Here is an 11,716-nt window from a genome sequence, read left to right on the forward strand (position 1 = left end):
TATGATAATAGATAAAAAAAAGTTTTCTATATTATTCCTCTATTATATTTCTAAATTTCTTTCCAATAAACAAATAGTGAATTATACATTTATAAATGTGTTCACACCTTTTTTATACTTATGAATATAATGGATACAAATTTATTTTATGTAATTCATCAAATATGCACAAGATTATTTCTTGAGTGCACAATATGCCACAAATTAATCATTTGTAATTAGTTTATAATAATAAATGGATATATCAATAGATAAAACACAGTGTGCACGTGTATATAATATATGTTGTAGAACAAGAACAAGGATAAAACAGTTTTGGGAAGTTGCAGCAAAATGTTTTCGTCTGGCGTTGGAATATCTATGAATTGCTTCTATTTGAGAGTGTCTCCTTCGTGTTACACACTTTCCCATCTTCCATTGTCTTCTTCTTCATCTTCATCTTCTCCATGTTCATCCTTCAACTCCAATAAACTCAACTGGATTCGAAAAGCATCCTCTCAAGGTTAGTTTTATTTCAAGCTTCTTTCCATTTTCAAACTTACCAAAATAAACACTTCCAATGTTGATTTTGCCATGATGCAGAACTTCCTAATGAATTAGTTGAAGACTCGAAATTTGTTCCTATTAAGGACGATGATCCAAGATATGGTCCACCTGTAAGTCATGGTTAGTTTTTACTCAAATTCAAATTACATGTTTCTCTCATCAATCAATCACCAAATTACTCCAATTTAGGTTAATTTTTGAATTGTTTTAGAACTAACTAATTTCATAAGTGGTTAAATTTGGGGGTTTCTTTAAATTTGCAGGCCTTATTGTTGTTGGGATTCGAAGCAGATGAAAACTTGAAGGTGATTTATGCAATAGGATATCATAATACTTAAAAATGTTGTGCTAATTTCATATGTTTTGTCAGCCATGATAGATTTTACTACCTTGTGCAGATCCAACAGTTTTTGCAAGAGTTAGAGGGTGAATTTATGAAGGTAACATCTTATTTCGCGTGGATATTCAAAATAAATTGACAGAAAACAAAATACCAAATGTAAGATATTGCATTTGTAGGTTATCTACTGTACCAAAGACATGCTTACGCGTTCACTTTGGGAGGCAATGCATACAGCGCAAGAGAGTTTGGAAGATGTCAAGGTAGTAACTTCTGCCCCCGCATTTGTTCATGAATTTGTACTAACAGAGATAATAATTTGTAGAAATGATTTTGTAATCAGCATAAGCTTCATCATTGTTATGTTTGGCAGCTGTTTTTACCGATCCATCATTTCTTTGCATGAATTGTGTGCTTTGTTGCAGATAGACAAGTCACTTCCTCGAATATGTTTCTTATCTGGTTTAAGCGGAGAGGAGATGGTGATGTTTGTTGATGCTTTCCAAGAAACCGGTAACGAAAATTTGTTCAGTGCTCAAGTGTTATTAATTAACAGATTAACTAATAGATTCTTACTCCGCAGTTTGGAATTTCTTTTATGCAGGACTAAAGTCAGCTGCATTTGCGGCTCTTGTTCCCAACAGTGCTGATAAACCACTATATGAGTTGATAGAAGAAATCACTGGAGATCATGAGATGTTGGTTAGTATTTGTAGCTAGAATTATTAATGTTTATCATTCTCTTTGAGTTTGTTGTTATGTGAAACTCTTTTATTGCTTGCAGACTGGAGAACAGTTGTGATGAATTTCCAGTGGATTCAAGGAGCACACTTGCGAAGCATACTGATTATCAATATGAATGTACTTGGATTTTAAGTATAAACAACTAAGTTATGTAAGTTAGCAATTCATTAATGTGTTTTGTTGTAGTAGCAGTCACTGTCAGAACTTGATTTATGAGAACTTGTCTACTGGAACTGGAAAGTATGGATATGTCTTGTCTTAAACGAAATTTACCACAAAAAATTTGAAATGAAGAGATTCTGAAGGATATAGGACTCAAAATCAGGAGCTCATTTTACACTATTTCCGATCGATTTCTTTACATTATGTGTCTTATATAAATCAGTGGGATTTGTTTTTATTGTACAGAGAAAAAGTATACCAAGAAATTGAACCAATCAAAATTGCTATTTACAATCTATGTATTTATCCATGTGCTCTTTCGTATCAATTTTTGGCAGTCATAATAAATTAGGGAATTTTTTATCACATTTTATCGAAATCTAAAATATCTCTCAGATTTTAGAGATGCATCTTCGGACAGAGATGCATCTTCGGACACATCTTATTAAAATCAAAACATTAAACAATCATTAGATGCATTTTCGAAAGGCATTGATGTATCGGAGACATTGAAAAAATTGAAGAAGAATTCAGTAAGTCATTGGCCGAGTGTACCCTACGTTTTTTTTACGTAAACCTTCGATCATCCATGGACCAAGGTCTGAATATTTTAATATTTTTCACTTTTTTGTTATTTTAATTTTTTAAAATAGTTTTTTACTAATATAATTATAATTTTAATATTTTATTAATAAAATAATATTTTTTGTGCTATTTTTTTATATTTTTTTAAATATTTCTTGTACTATATTTTGTTATAGAATGATATAATTTATTTATAATAATAATTTAATAATAATTTAAAATAATAGTTTAATATAATTGTATTATTTATTTAATTTAATAAATATTTTAATCACCGCGACATTCATTGGTCGATGGTTTCCTTTGTTAGTGGACCCTCGTCTATTGAAAGTTCAATGATTTGTATGTTGATTTTGTATAAATAGCTTGATTTTAAGAAACAGTATTCATCTCATTTAGCAGACATTTTTTGTAAAGATCTGTATGGGCTCTTGTGTTTTATGAGCATGATAAAAAAATGAGTGTGTTTATCTAGTTCCGCAATAGAATTTCAGAACACTGATTGCACCCATCAACACGAGTTTTCGACAGTTGGGTGGTCGACCTATGAAGGTGAGAAAAGTACAGTATTGGTGTTCATACATAACCTTGACGGATGATAGCCTTGATGGTACGTACATGTATTATATGAGTCATGTTAAAGATGATTTACATGTGTATTGCATGTTCGAAACCCTTTGAGGAGAAGTTAACAGAGGAGTTGAAGATCCACTTGTGTTGGTTGTTGTTGTGGATTAGTTTATTTATAAGCATTTTGAAATTTAGTTGAAGTAACTTTACTCTGTAATCGAAAGTTTTTATTTGCTCCATAGACCTTACAAAATCATTATATTAGATAACTAAAAACTTGACTAAAAGATGAACTAAAAAACCCAGCATAATCATCTAGATGTGCCTCTGCTTCTGGACATTTTCTACGCGTATAGCCTATTTGGCGACAAATCCCATACCTTATCTTTTCTTTTTCAACAGTGTCCATTTCAATTCTAATTGGGGTACAATTTAGGCATTTTTTCTTCTTTCTTCGCATAGACTCATCGTGGCAAAGAGTAAATCTTTCATATTGTGGTCAGGTTTCCTGATGTGGAAGTCCAAGGAAGCTTTTCTTGTAGACTTTGAATATGTTAAGAATTTTGAACATCTCTGATATGTGAATGGAGTAGTCCTGACGTATACTAGAACATGTTGTGATGACATGGAATCAAGGTAAATGAAATGCTCGAAATTTCCCATAGTCGCACCACTGCTTCCTAAGGTCAATGTTGAAAATACCTATTGGTCGACCATCATTCTAATTAATTATTTCATGGACCACAAAATAGAATCTCTCGCGATCAAATTGCATGACATTATGAATGTTAGATTTACTCATTTCTTCACATATTCCCTTAATGTAGCTATTCGTGAAAACTTTCCCAAAAGCCAACCGGTAGTATGTAGACAAGACCAAAGAAGTGATTGGAAGGTTTTAGGTTGCCTTAAGTATTGAGTTCACTGCTTCGGCCAGGTTAGTTGTCATGTGTCCCCATCGTTACCCTCTGTCCTACGCCATTGCCCACTTTCCCGAGGAATGTTGTCTATCCACCTTAAAGCCTCTATATTTGTTCTTTCTATTTCACTTTGGTAGTAATTAAATGTTGCCTCCGTCAACACATATCATGTAATCAAAATGTTAACAAAAACGTAAAAATATGAATAATTATTTGTAGTAAGTGTAAATTTAGATTGTTACCCATGTTAACAAGTTTTTTGCGTAGTTCCTTGTCTTTAATCTCACGCATGAAAGTTTTTGTAATGTGTCTAATCTAGTAGACATGTGAAGATGGGGGATATTACCATCCATTTCCAAGATCATTATATGCACTCTTAATCGAATCATGTATGTCTGATATTAGACACAGATTGCCATGGGGTATCACATGCATTCTTAAATTTCTAAGAAAGAAACTCCAAGGATCATTTGTCTCACCTTTAACTAATGTGAAAGCTATTGGGAAAATGTTGTTGCTCTCATCATGTGCCATAGCTATTTCCAAAGGATAATAGAAACAACCCTAACATAAATAATACAAAAATTAAATAAATGACTATAAATAACACTACTACACAAGTGTTTTTTCACAATCGGCCATCTACAATATTCACTTCACATAATTCTAGTTATCATCTTTCAAAATTTATTTGTTGTGGATGGGATAATCACACCGTGGAACACCGAAAAATGTCGAGGCATACTTAAGATTCTTATATACTCAACTTTTTTTTTGTTGAACATTGTATTAATTTTTTCATATTTGTCATAGGACGAAGCTAGGTTTAACCTTCATTCTCATAGTCATCTGAACCAAGTGCGGAAATAATATTGCATTTGGAACGGGTCGGTTTTGCAAATGTTGCAAAAATATATAGTTTAAAAGTTGATTCAAAATTAATATTTGCTCTATTAGAAATATGGAGAGCGGAAACACATATGTTTCATTTACAAACCGGTGAATGTACCATAACACTGAAGGATATGAGTATGTTGTTAGGTCTCCGTATAAATGGTAAAGTTATTAATGGTCATACTCAAGTAAGCAATGATGTATATATTGAGAATTTAGGAATATAACCTCTTAGGGAAGGAAAAATGGGTCTTCTGTAAAAATTATCGGGCTAGAAGCTCTATTAGCATAATTAAAAAAAATCCTCACCCACCGAAGATGATAACATTCTTCATGCCAAAATATATATTCTACTCCTCATTGATAAAGTTTTGATGTCAGACAAGAGTCATAATTTGTTGTGTTGTTCTTGATTACCTTTAGAATGATATCTAGATAAATGCAACACATATAATTGGAGTTATGGTTGTTTGGCTAACATTTCATAGACATATGTGCAAAACATCCTAAAACAGAGTAAAAAGCATGGGAGGGTGCATCGTCTTACTTAGTGTTTGGGCATTCACGCATATACCGTTATTTGCTCCTGTTAGTAACAGGGTGTCATCTCATTCATATGCATTAAGAAAATTTTAATTTATAATTGCATTATATTACACGCATATTGAGTTCTACGAAAAATTGATACATTTCTTTATTTGTAAACGCAAGATGGTGTCAACAGGGTATGAATTACGGGGGAAAAACTTTGTTATCATCTACATGGGTATCGAGTCACAATAGGTCACATGAAGGAGAAAGATGTAAGTTTTTAACCTTACAATCTCTATGTTTTCTAAGATAGGTATTTTCACTCTAACTATTATATTTCGTGTAAAATTTTATATGGAAGTCACACCTTTGATACTCACCGTGTGATTATAGTGATAGCCTAGTCTAGAGTGCGAAAATATCTATAATATATTTCTTTATTTTTGAAATGCATCAAACAGACAGGGTCAAACTCTAGTTTGGATTTGAACAACAAATCCCTTCTCAGCCAAAATGTCTAAGGGAACACCACGAGACGACCATGATCCAGTCATGGAGTCTTCATTGGCGCGAATTGAACAAAGATGGACATAAAGAGTGGAAAAAATACATTTGATATTGGAGGAGAACATGGTAAATGGTGAGTGTAAGTCAATCCAAGGATATATGGATTGGTTTAAATCAATTCCATTTATGCATGTTTCTGACACACAATTTCGGAATGACCCCAGTCAATATTCCTCTTCTTCAACACAACAAACATACCATCACATACAAACCACACAATAACATATTATATGCCACCTCATCTCAACAACAAATTCCTTACACTTCAAACCCTCAAACAAGTTACTACTACCACCAACAATATCAACAACAAATCTCACTTAGACCACCAATACAATACATTCTAATTCCTCAACCTAACTTTGATTACTCAAACCCCTAATCTCAGCTGGTTTAGCATTCAGCAAACCTGTTTCTTCCAAAATATCCATAACATATTTCCGCTAAGAAATCACTAAACCATCTTTAGATTAGACTATCTAAATATCCAAGAAATAACGGAGTTTACCAAGATCTTTTGTCTGAAATTGATTCGAGAGATGTTGTATTAACTGGAGTATTCCTTGTTGATCACTACTAGTTATGACAATATCATTAACATACACAATAAGATAAATACACCCTTGGGCAGAGTGCCAATAAAAAACAGAATGGTTAACTTCACTACGGATCATACCAAATTGTTGTACTACAATGTTGAATTTTCCGAACCAAGCCTCAGAGATTGCTTAAAACCATAAAAAGAGACATGTGTAACCTACACACCATATTCGATGACTCCCCCTGAGTAATAAACCCAGGTGGTTGCTCCATATATACTTCCTCTTCAAGATTACCATGTAAAAAAGCATTTTTAATGTCAAGTTGATGAAGTGGTCAATGTCGAATGGTTGCAATGGCTAGAAGAAGTCTAACATATGCCATCTTGGTAACAGATGAGAAGGTATCACTATAATCCAACCCAAAAATCTGAATGTATCTTTTGGCTACCAGGTGAGCTTTAAATCGATCAATCTTACCATCTAGAACAACCTTCACTGTATAAAGCCAACGACAACCTACTAAAGATTTTCTAGCAGGTAGAGGAACCAGTTCCTAGGTACCACTTCTTTGAAGAGCACGCATTTCATCAATCATTGCTTGTCTCCACTCAATGTGAAATAATGTTTCACCTGGAGTTTTAGGAATAGAAACAAAATACAAAGAAGACAAGCAAGTATATTGCAAAGGGGAAAGATGATGATAACATAAATCAATATGATATGGAGAAGGATTTCGTGTTTGATATATACCTTTTCAAAGGGAAATCGTAAGATCATACTCGGGTTACAAGATCGAATCTGGTGATGGTGGAGGCGTCGAAGGAAAGTCTACAATGACCTCGGGGACAGGTACGACCTCAGGGATAGGGACAACCGACATTGGGTGACTACGCTGATATGTTTGAAGTGGTCGAGAAGTGGGGGGTCAGAAGCCATAGACTGATGGGGGATAATGATAGACGGGACATTAATAATTGTCGGAAAAGGTATAGGAGTACTTTCTTGAAGGGGTTCCGGAGTTACGTGACTGGACTCAAAATATGGAACAGACTCGAAGAAGGTAACATCAGTCGATATAAGGTATCATTGTAGAGTATGTGAATAACAATGATAACCTTTTCGAGATCGATGATAACCCAGAAAGATACTTTAGTGATCGAGCTGATAGTTTTTCAAGACCAGGAGAGAGATTGTCTACAAAACATGTGGATCCGAAATGGAACATTACCATGGAGAAGTAGGGTCTCAATGGTTTCTACTAGATGTCAATTTTTGCGTTCGGTTATCCTGTTTTATTGAGGTGTGTGAGGGTCAGATGTTTGATGGAGAATAACATTGCGTGACATAATTTTGAAATTGTTGGGATAAATATTCACGGGAATTGTCATTTCTAGAGATACGGATAGACACACCGAATTGAGTTATTATTTCTTGATAGAATTATTCAAAAATAGAAACTAGTTCAGATCTATTCTTCATTAAAAATAATCACGTGCAACGTGAAAAATCATCAATAAAGGTGACAAAATACGTAGACTCAAGAGTAGAGATATTACACGAAGGTCCCCAAATATCGGTGTGAACTAAATCAAAAGAGGATGAAGCCCGTTTATTGACTCGATTGGGAAATTGACCACGAGTGTGTTTCCCTAACTGACATGACTCACAATGTAAATTAGATACCTTCAATAAATTTGGCACCAACTTATGTAGTTTGGAAAGACTGAGACAACCTAACTGAGCATGGATAGTGAGTGGAGAATCTTTGGTTAAGCATGTCTGAGATGACATTGAGAGGTAATAAAGACCTTGAGACTCACATCCAACGCCAATCGTCTGTCTCAAACTCTAATCCTACAGGGTAATATTATGGTTAGTGAAGGTGACAAACAATCATGAGAACGAGTTAAACGATTGGATGAAAGTAAATTAAATGGACAATTAAGTACATAGAGGACAAAAGTAACAGAGAGATAAGGTAGAATTTGAACAGTATCAATCCCTTCGAATCGATTTTGAGAATCATTGGCAGAAGTTATAGTAGGTAAGAAACCAGAGGTAAAGAGGGAAGAGAAAAGATTTTTATTATCAGTAACATGATCTGACGCACCAGAATCATGGACAAGGTCCAAGAGAAAAAGATTGAGAGACAAACAAATGAATTACCAGTGTATGTTACCGAAGCAGTAGAATTTGAGTTCTTATAATCTTGATACCACTTGAGAAAATCATCGTAGTTTGGCGTAAAGTTATGAGGAGTAGCCATGAGTATTTGAAGAGAAAAAACATCACATCAATCGGGGGGAAAGGCTCTGTTTGAACTAGATCATAATTTTTCATAAGTGGAAATTAAAATCTGAGACCAGATCTGAAATAGCAGCACGATGGAGACTGGGGCAGTGGAAAAATTATCGGGATCGGTCGTCGGACGTGTTGTTACGTGTGGATCAGGTGGTGGCATGTGAGGCCCACGCGTAGATACTGAGGTGGCGCCTGCAGAGGTTTCTACCGGTGAAAAAGTGGAGAACGGCTGGATCAGAGGAGGTGCTTTTATCGGTAGGGTTAGTTGATCGGAAGGTCGTCGGAAATAGTGACGACGGTGGAGGACGACAACGGAAGTGAGGTGGTGACCGAAGAATTTTGAAAACTAATGCCGAAATGAGCCACGACAATGTATTAAAGGCGAACTGGAGTTATGACATGGTTCATAAAAAATTTGTCACCGGAAGACAGTGGATCAACCGAGTAAAACATGGTGAAGGGTTGTCTCTCAGTAGACTCTAGATATCATATTGAAATACAAGAGACTATGAGAGATTTGAATAAATTGCGTATTTTAAAAAGCACTACGGAGACTTTATTATATATATATATATATATAGAGAGAGAGAGAGAGAGATACAACTAATTACATGATATAGTCGATGTAGGATTATTCTATATACAAATATTATTAACACTATATATTTACAATTATCAACACAGAGTAAGCAAAACCACTATAACAATAATAAAAATTAAAGTGAAGTGGGAGTTTTTATAATCCTGATACCACTTGAGAAAATCATCGTAGTTTGGCGTAAAGTTATGAGGAGTAGCCATGAGTATTTGAAGAGAGAAAATATCACATGAATCGGGGGGAAAGGCTCTGTTTGAACTAGATCATAATTTTTCATAAGTGGAAATTAAAATCTGAGACCAGATCTGAAATAGCAGCACGATGGAGACTAGGGCGGTGGAAAAATTGTCGGGATCGGTCGTTGGACATGTTGTTACGTGTGGATCAGGTGGTGTCACGTGAGGCCCACGCGTAGATACTGAGGTGGCGCCTGCAGAGGTTTCTGCCGGTGAAAAAATGCGGAACGGCTGGATCGGAGGAGGTGCTTTTGTCGGTAGGGTTAGTTGATCGGAAGGTCGCCGGAAACAGTGACGACGGTGGAGGACGACAACGGAAGTGAGGTGGTGACCGAAGAATTTTGAAAACTAATGCCGAAATGAGCCACGTTAAAGGCGAACCGGAGTTATGACATGGTTCATCAAAAATTTGTCACCGGAAGACAGTGGATCAACCGAGTAAAACATGATGAAGGGTTGTCTCTCAGTAGACTCTAGATACCATATTGAAATACAAGAGACTATGAGAGATTTGAATAAATCGCGTATTTTGAAAAGCACTACGGAGACTTTATTATATATATAGAGAGAGAGAGATACAACTAATTACATGATATAGTCGATGTAGGACTATTCTATATACAAATATTCTTAACACTATATATTTATAATTATCAACACAATGTAAGCAAAACCACTATAACAATAATAAAAATTAAAGTGAAGTGGGAGTTCTTATAATCCTGATACCACTTGAGAAAATCATCGTAGTTTGGCGTAAAGTTATGAGGAGTAGCCATGAGTATTTGAAGAGAGAAAACATCACATGAATCGGGAGGAAAGGCTCTGTTTGAACTAGACCATAATTTTTCATAAGTGGAAATTAAAATCTGAGACCATATCTGAAATAGCAGTACGATGGAGACTGGGGCGGTGGAAAAATTGTCGGGATCGATCGTCGGACGTGCTGTTACGTGTGGATCAGGTGGTGGCACGTGAGGCCCACGCGTAAATACTGAGGTGGCGCCTACAGAGGTTTCTGCCGGTGAAAAAGTGGGAAACGAATGCATCGGAGGAGGTGCTTTTGTCGGTAGGGTTAGTTGATCGGAAGGTCGTCGGAAACAGTGACGACGGTGGAGGACGACAACGGAAGTGAGGTGGTGACCGAAGAATTTTGAAAACTAATGTCGAAGTGAGCCACAACAATGTATTAAAGGCGAACCGGAGTTATGACATGGTTCATCAAAAATTTGTCATCGGAAGACAGTGTATCAACCGAGTAAAACATGGTGAAGGGTTGTCTCTCAGTAGACTCTAGATACCATGTTAAAATACAAGAGACCATGAGAGATTTGAATAAATCGCGTATTTTGAAAAGCACTACGGAGACTTTATTATATATAGAGAGAGAGATACAACTAATTACATGATATAGTCGATGTCGGACTATTCTATATACAAATATTCTTAACACTATATATTTACAATTATCAACACGGTGTAAGCAAAACCATTATAATAATAATAATAATTAAAGTGAATGGGAGTGATGATCTCTTCCTCGGAGTAGATAGGTTTGATCGAACTGAATAAAAAAATGTGTGAATTTGCTAACATAGTTTGACACTATTTTTGCATGAGACTCTTTATTTTGGTTCTTTGTTCTTTCTTTCACACATCGTCGTTCTTAATGACTCATTATATCAATTTTTACAATAGATGTCGTTCAATGTTGAAAAAATGGATTGAGTTTACAAATAAATAACATGGGTTCCTATTAGAGCATCAGAAAAAAAAATTAAGAGATTAATTTTCATTTGTGGAAAGTGGAGATGCAAACAATCTTAATTCAACAAAAGTGCATATAAATATTAAAAGGTAGTGCATATAAATATTGAAAGGTGAAGCATTAATGCCTAGAAGCCAGACACAAGAAGAGAAGATTGATGTGATGGATAATGTCAAAAATGCATTATATTGTATCTCGAAGATAAAGTTATCAGGGAAGTCGTTAGGGAGAAAATAACATATGAGATGTAGGTCAAGTTTAAATCATTTTGTATGACTAAGTGTTGACTCATAGATTATATAAGGAATGATAATTTTACTTATTTTAAATGGTGGAGAACAAATCCTTCGTAGATAAGTCACACAAAATCATTGATGACTTGCAAAATATTATATGAAAAATATTAATGATG

The 11,716-nt window shown here is 34.9% G+C and overlaps 1 protein-coding gene across 1 annotated transcript; it reads left to right on the forward strand.

Annotated features, from left to right (window-relative positions):
- The first annotated feature begins 265 nt into the window (after window positions 1–265).
- On the forward strand, window positions 266–1,951 carry LOC127091495 (uncharacterized). Its single transcript, XM_051030152.1, has 8 exons — window positions 266–502; window positions 583–656; window positions 810–851; window positions 945–986; window positions 1,066–1,149; window positions 1,312–1,399; window positions 1,491–1,588; window positions 1,671–1,951. Exons 1-8 carry the CDS (start codon window positions 334–336, stop codon window positions 1,686–1,688), a joined length of 615 nt encoding a protein of 204 aa, XP_050886109.1. The 5' UTR covers window positions 266–333; the 3' UTR covers window positions 1,689–1,951.
- The last annotated feature ends 9,765 nt before the right edge of the window (window positions 1,952–11,716 follow it).

This window comes from Lathyrus oleraceus, chromosome 6 (genome assembly GCF_024323335.1).
Source record: "Lathyrus oleraceus cultivar Zhongwan6 chromosome 6, CAAS_Psat_ZW6_1.0, whole genome shotgun sequence".
Classification (NCBI taxonomy): Eukaryota; Viridiplantae; Streptophyta; class Magnoliopsida; order Fabales; family Fabaceae; genus Lathyrus; species Lathyrus oleraceus.

Bases quoted from the DNA above. Each gene is read 5' to 3' on its own strand.
- LOC127091495 (XM_051030152.1), top strand. From the start codon at position 334: ATGTTTTCGTCTGGCGTTGGAATATCTATGAATTGCTTCTATTTGAGA. The intron at 1,150-1,311 runs GTAGTAACTTCT...GCTTTGTTGCAG, and splicing joins AGAGTTTGGAAGATGTCAAG to ATAGACAAGTCACTTCCTCG. The intron at 1,400-1,490 runs GTAACGAAAATT...TCTTTTATGCAG, and splicing joins TGATGCTTTCCAAGAAACCG to GACTAAAGTCAGCTGCATTT.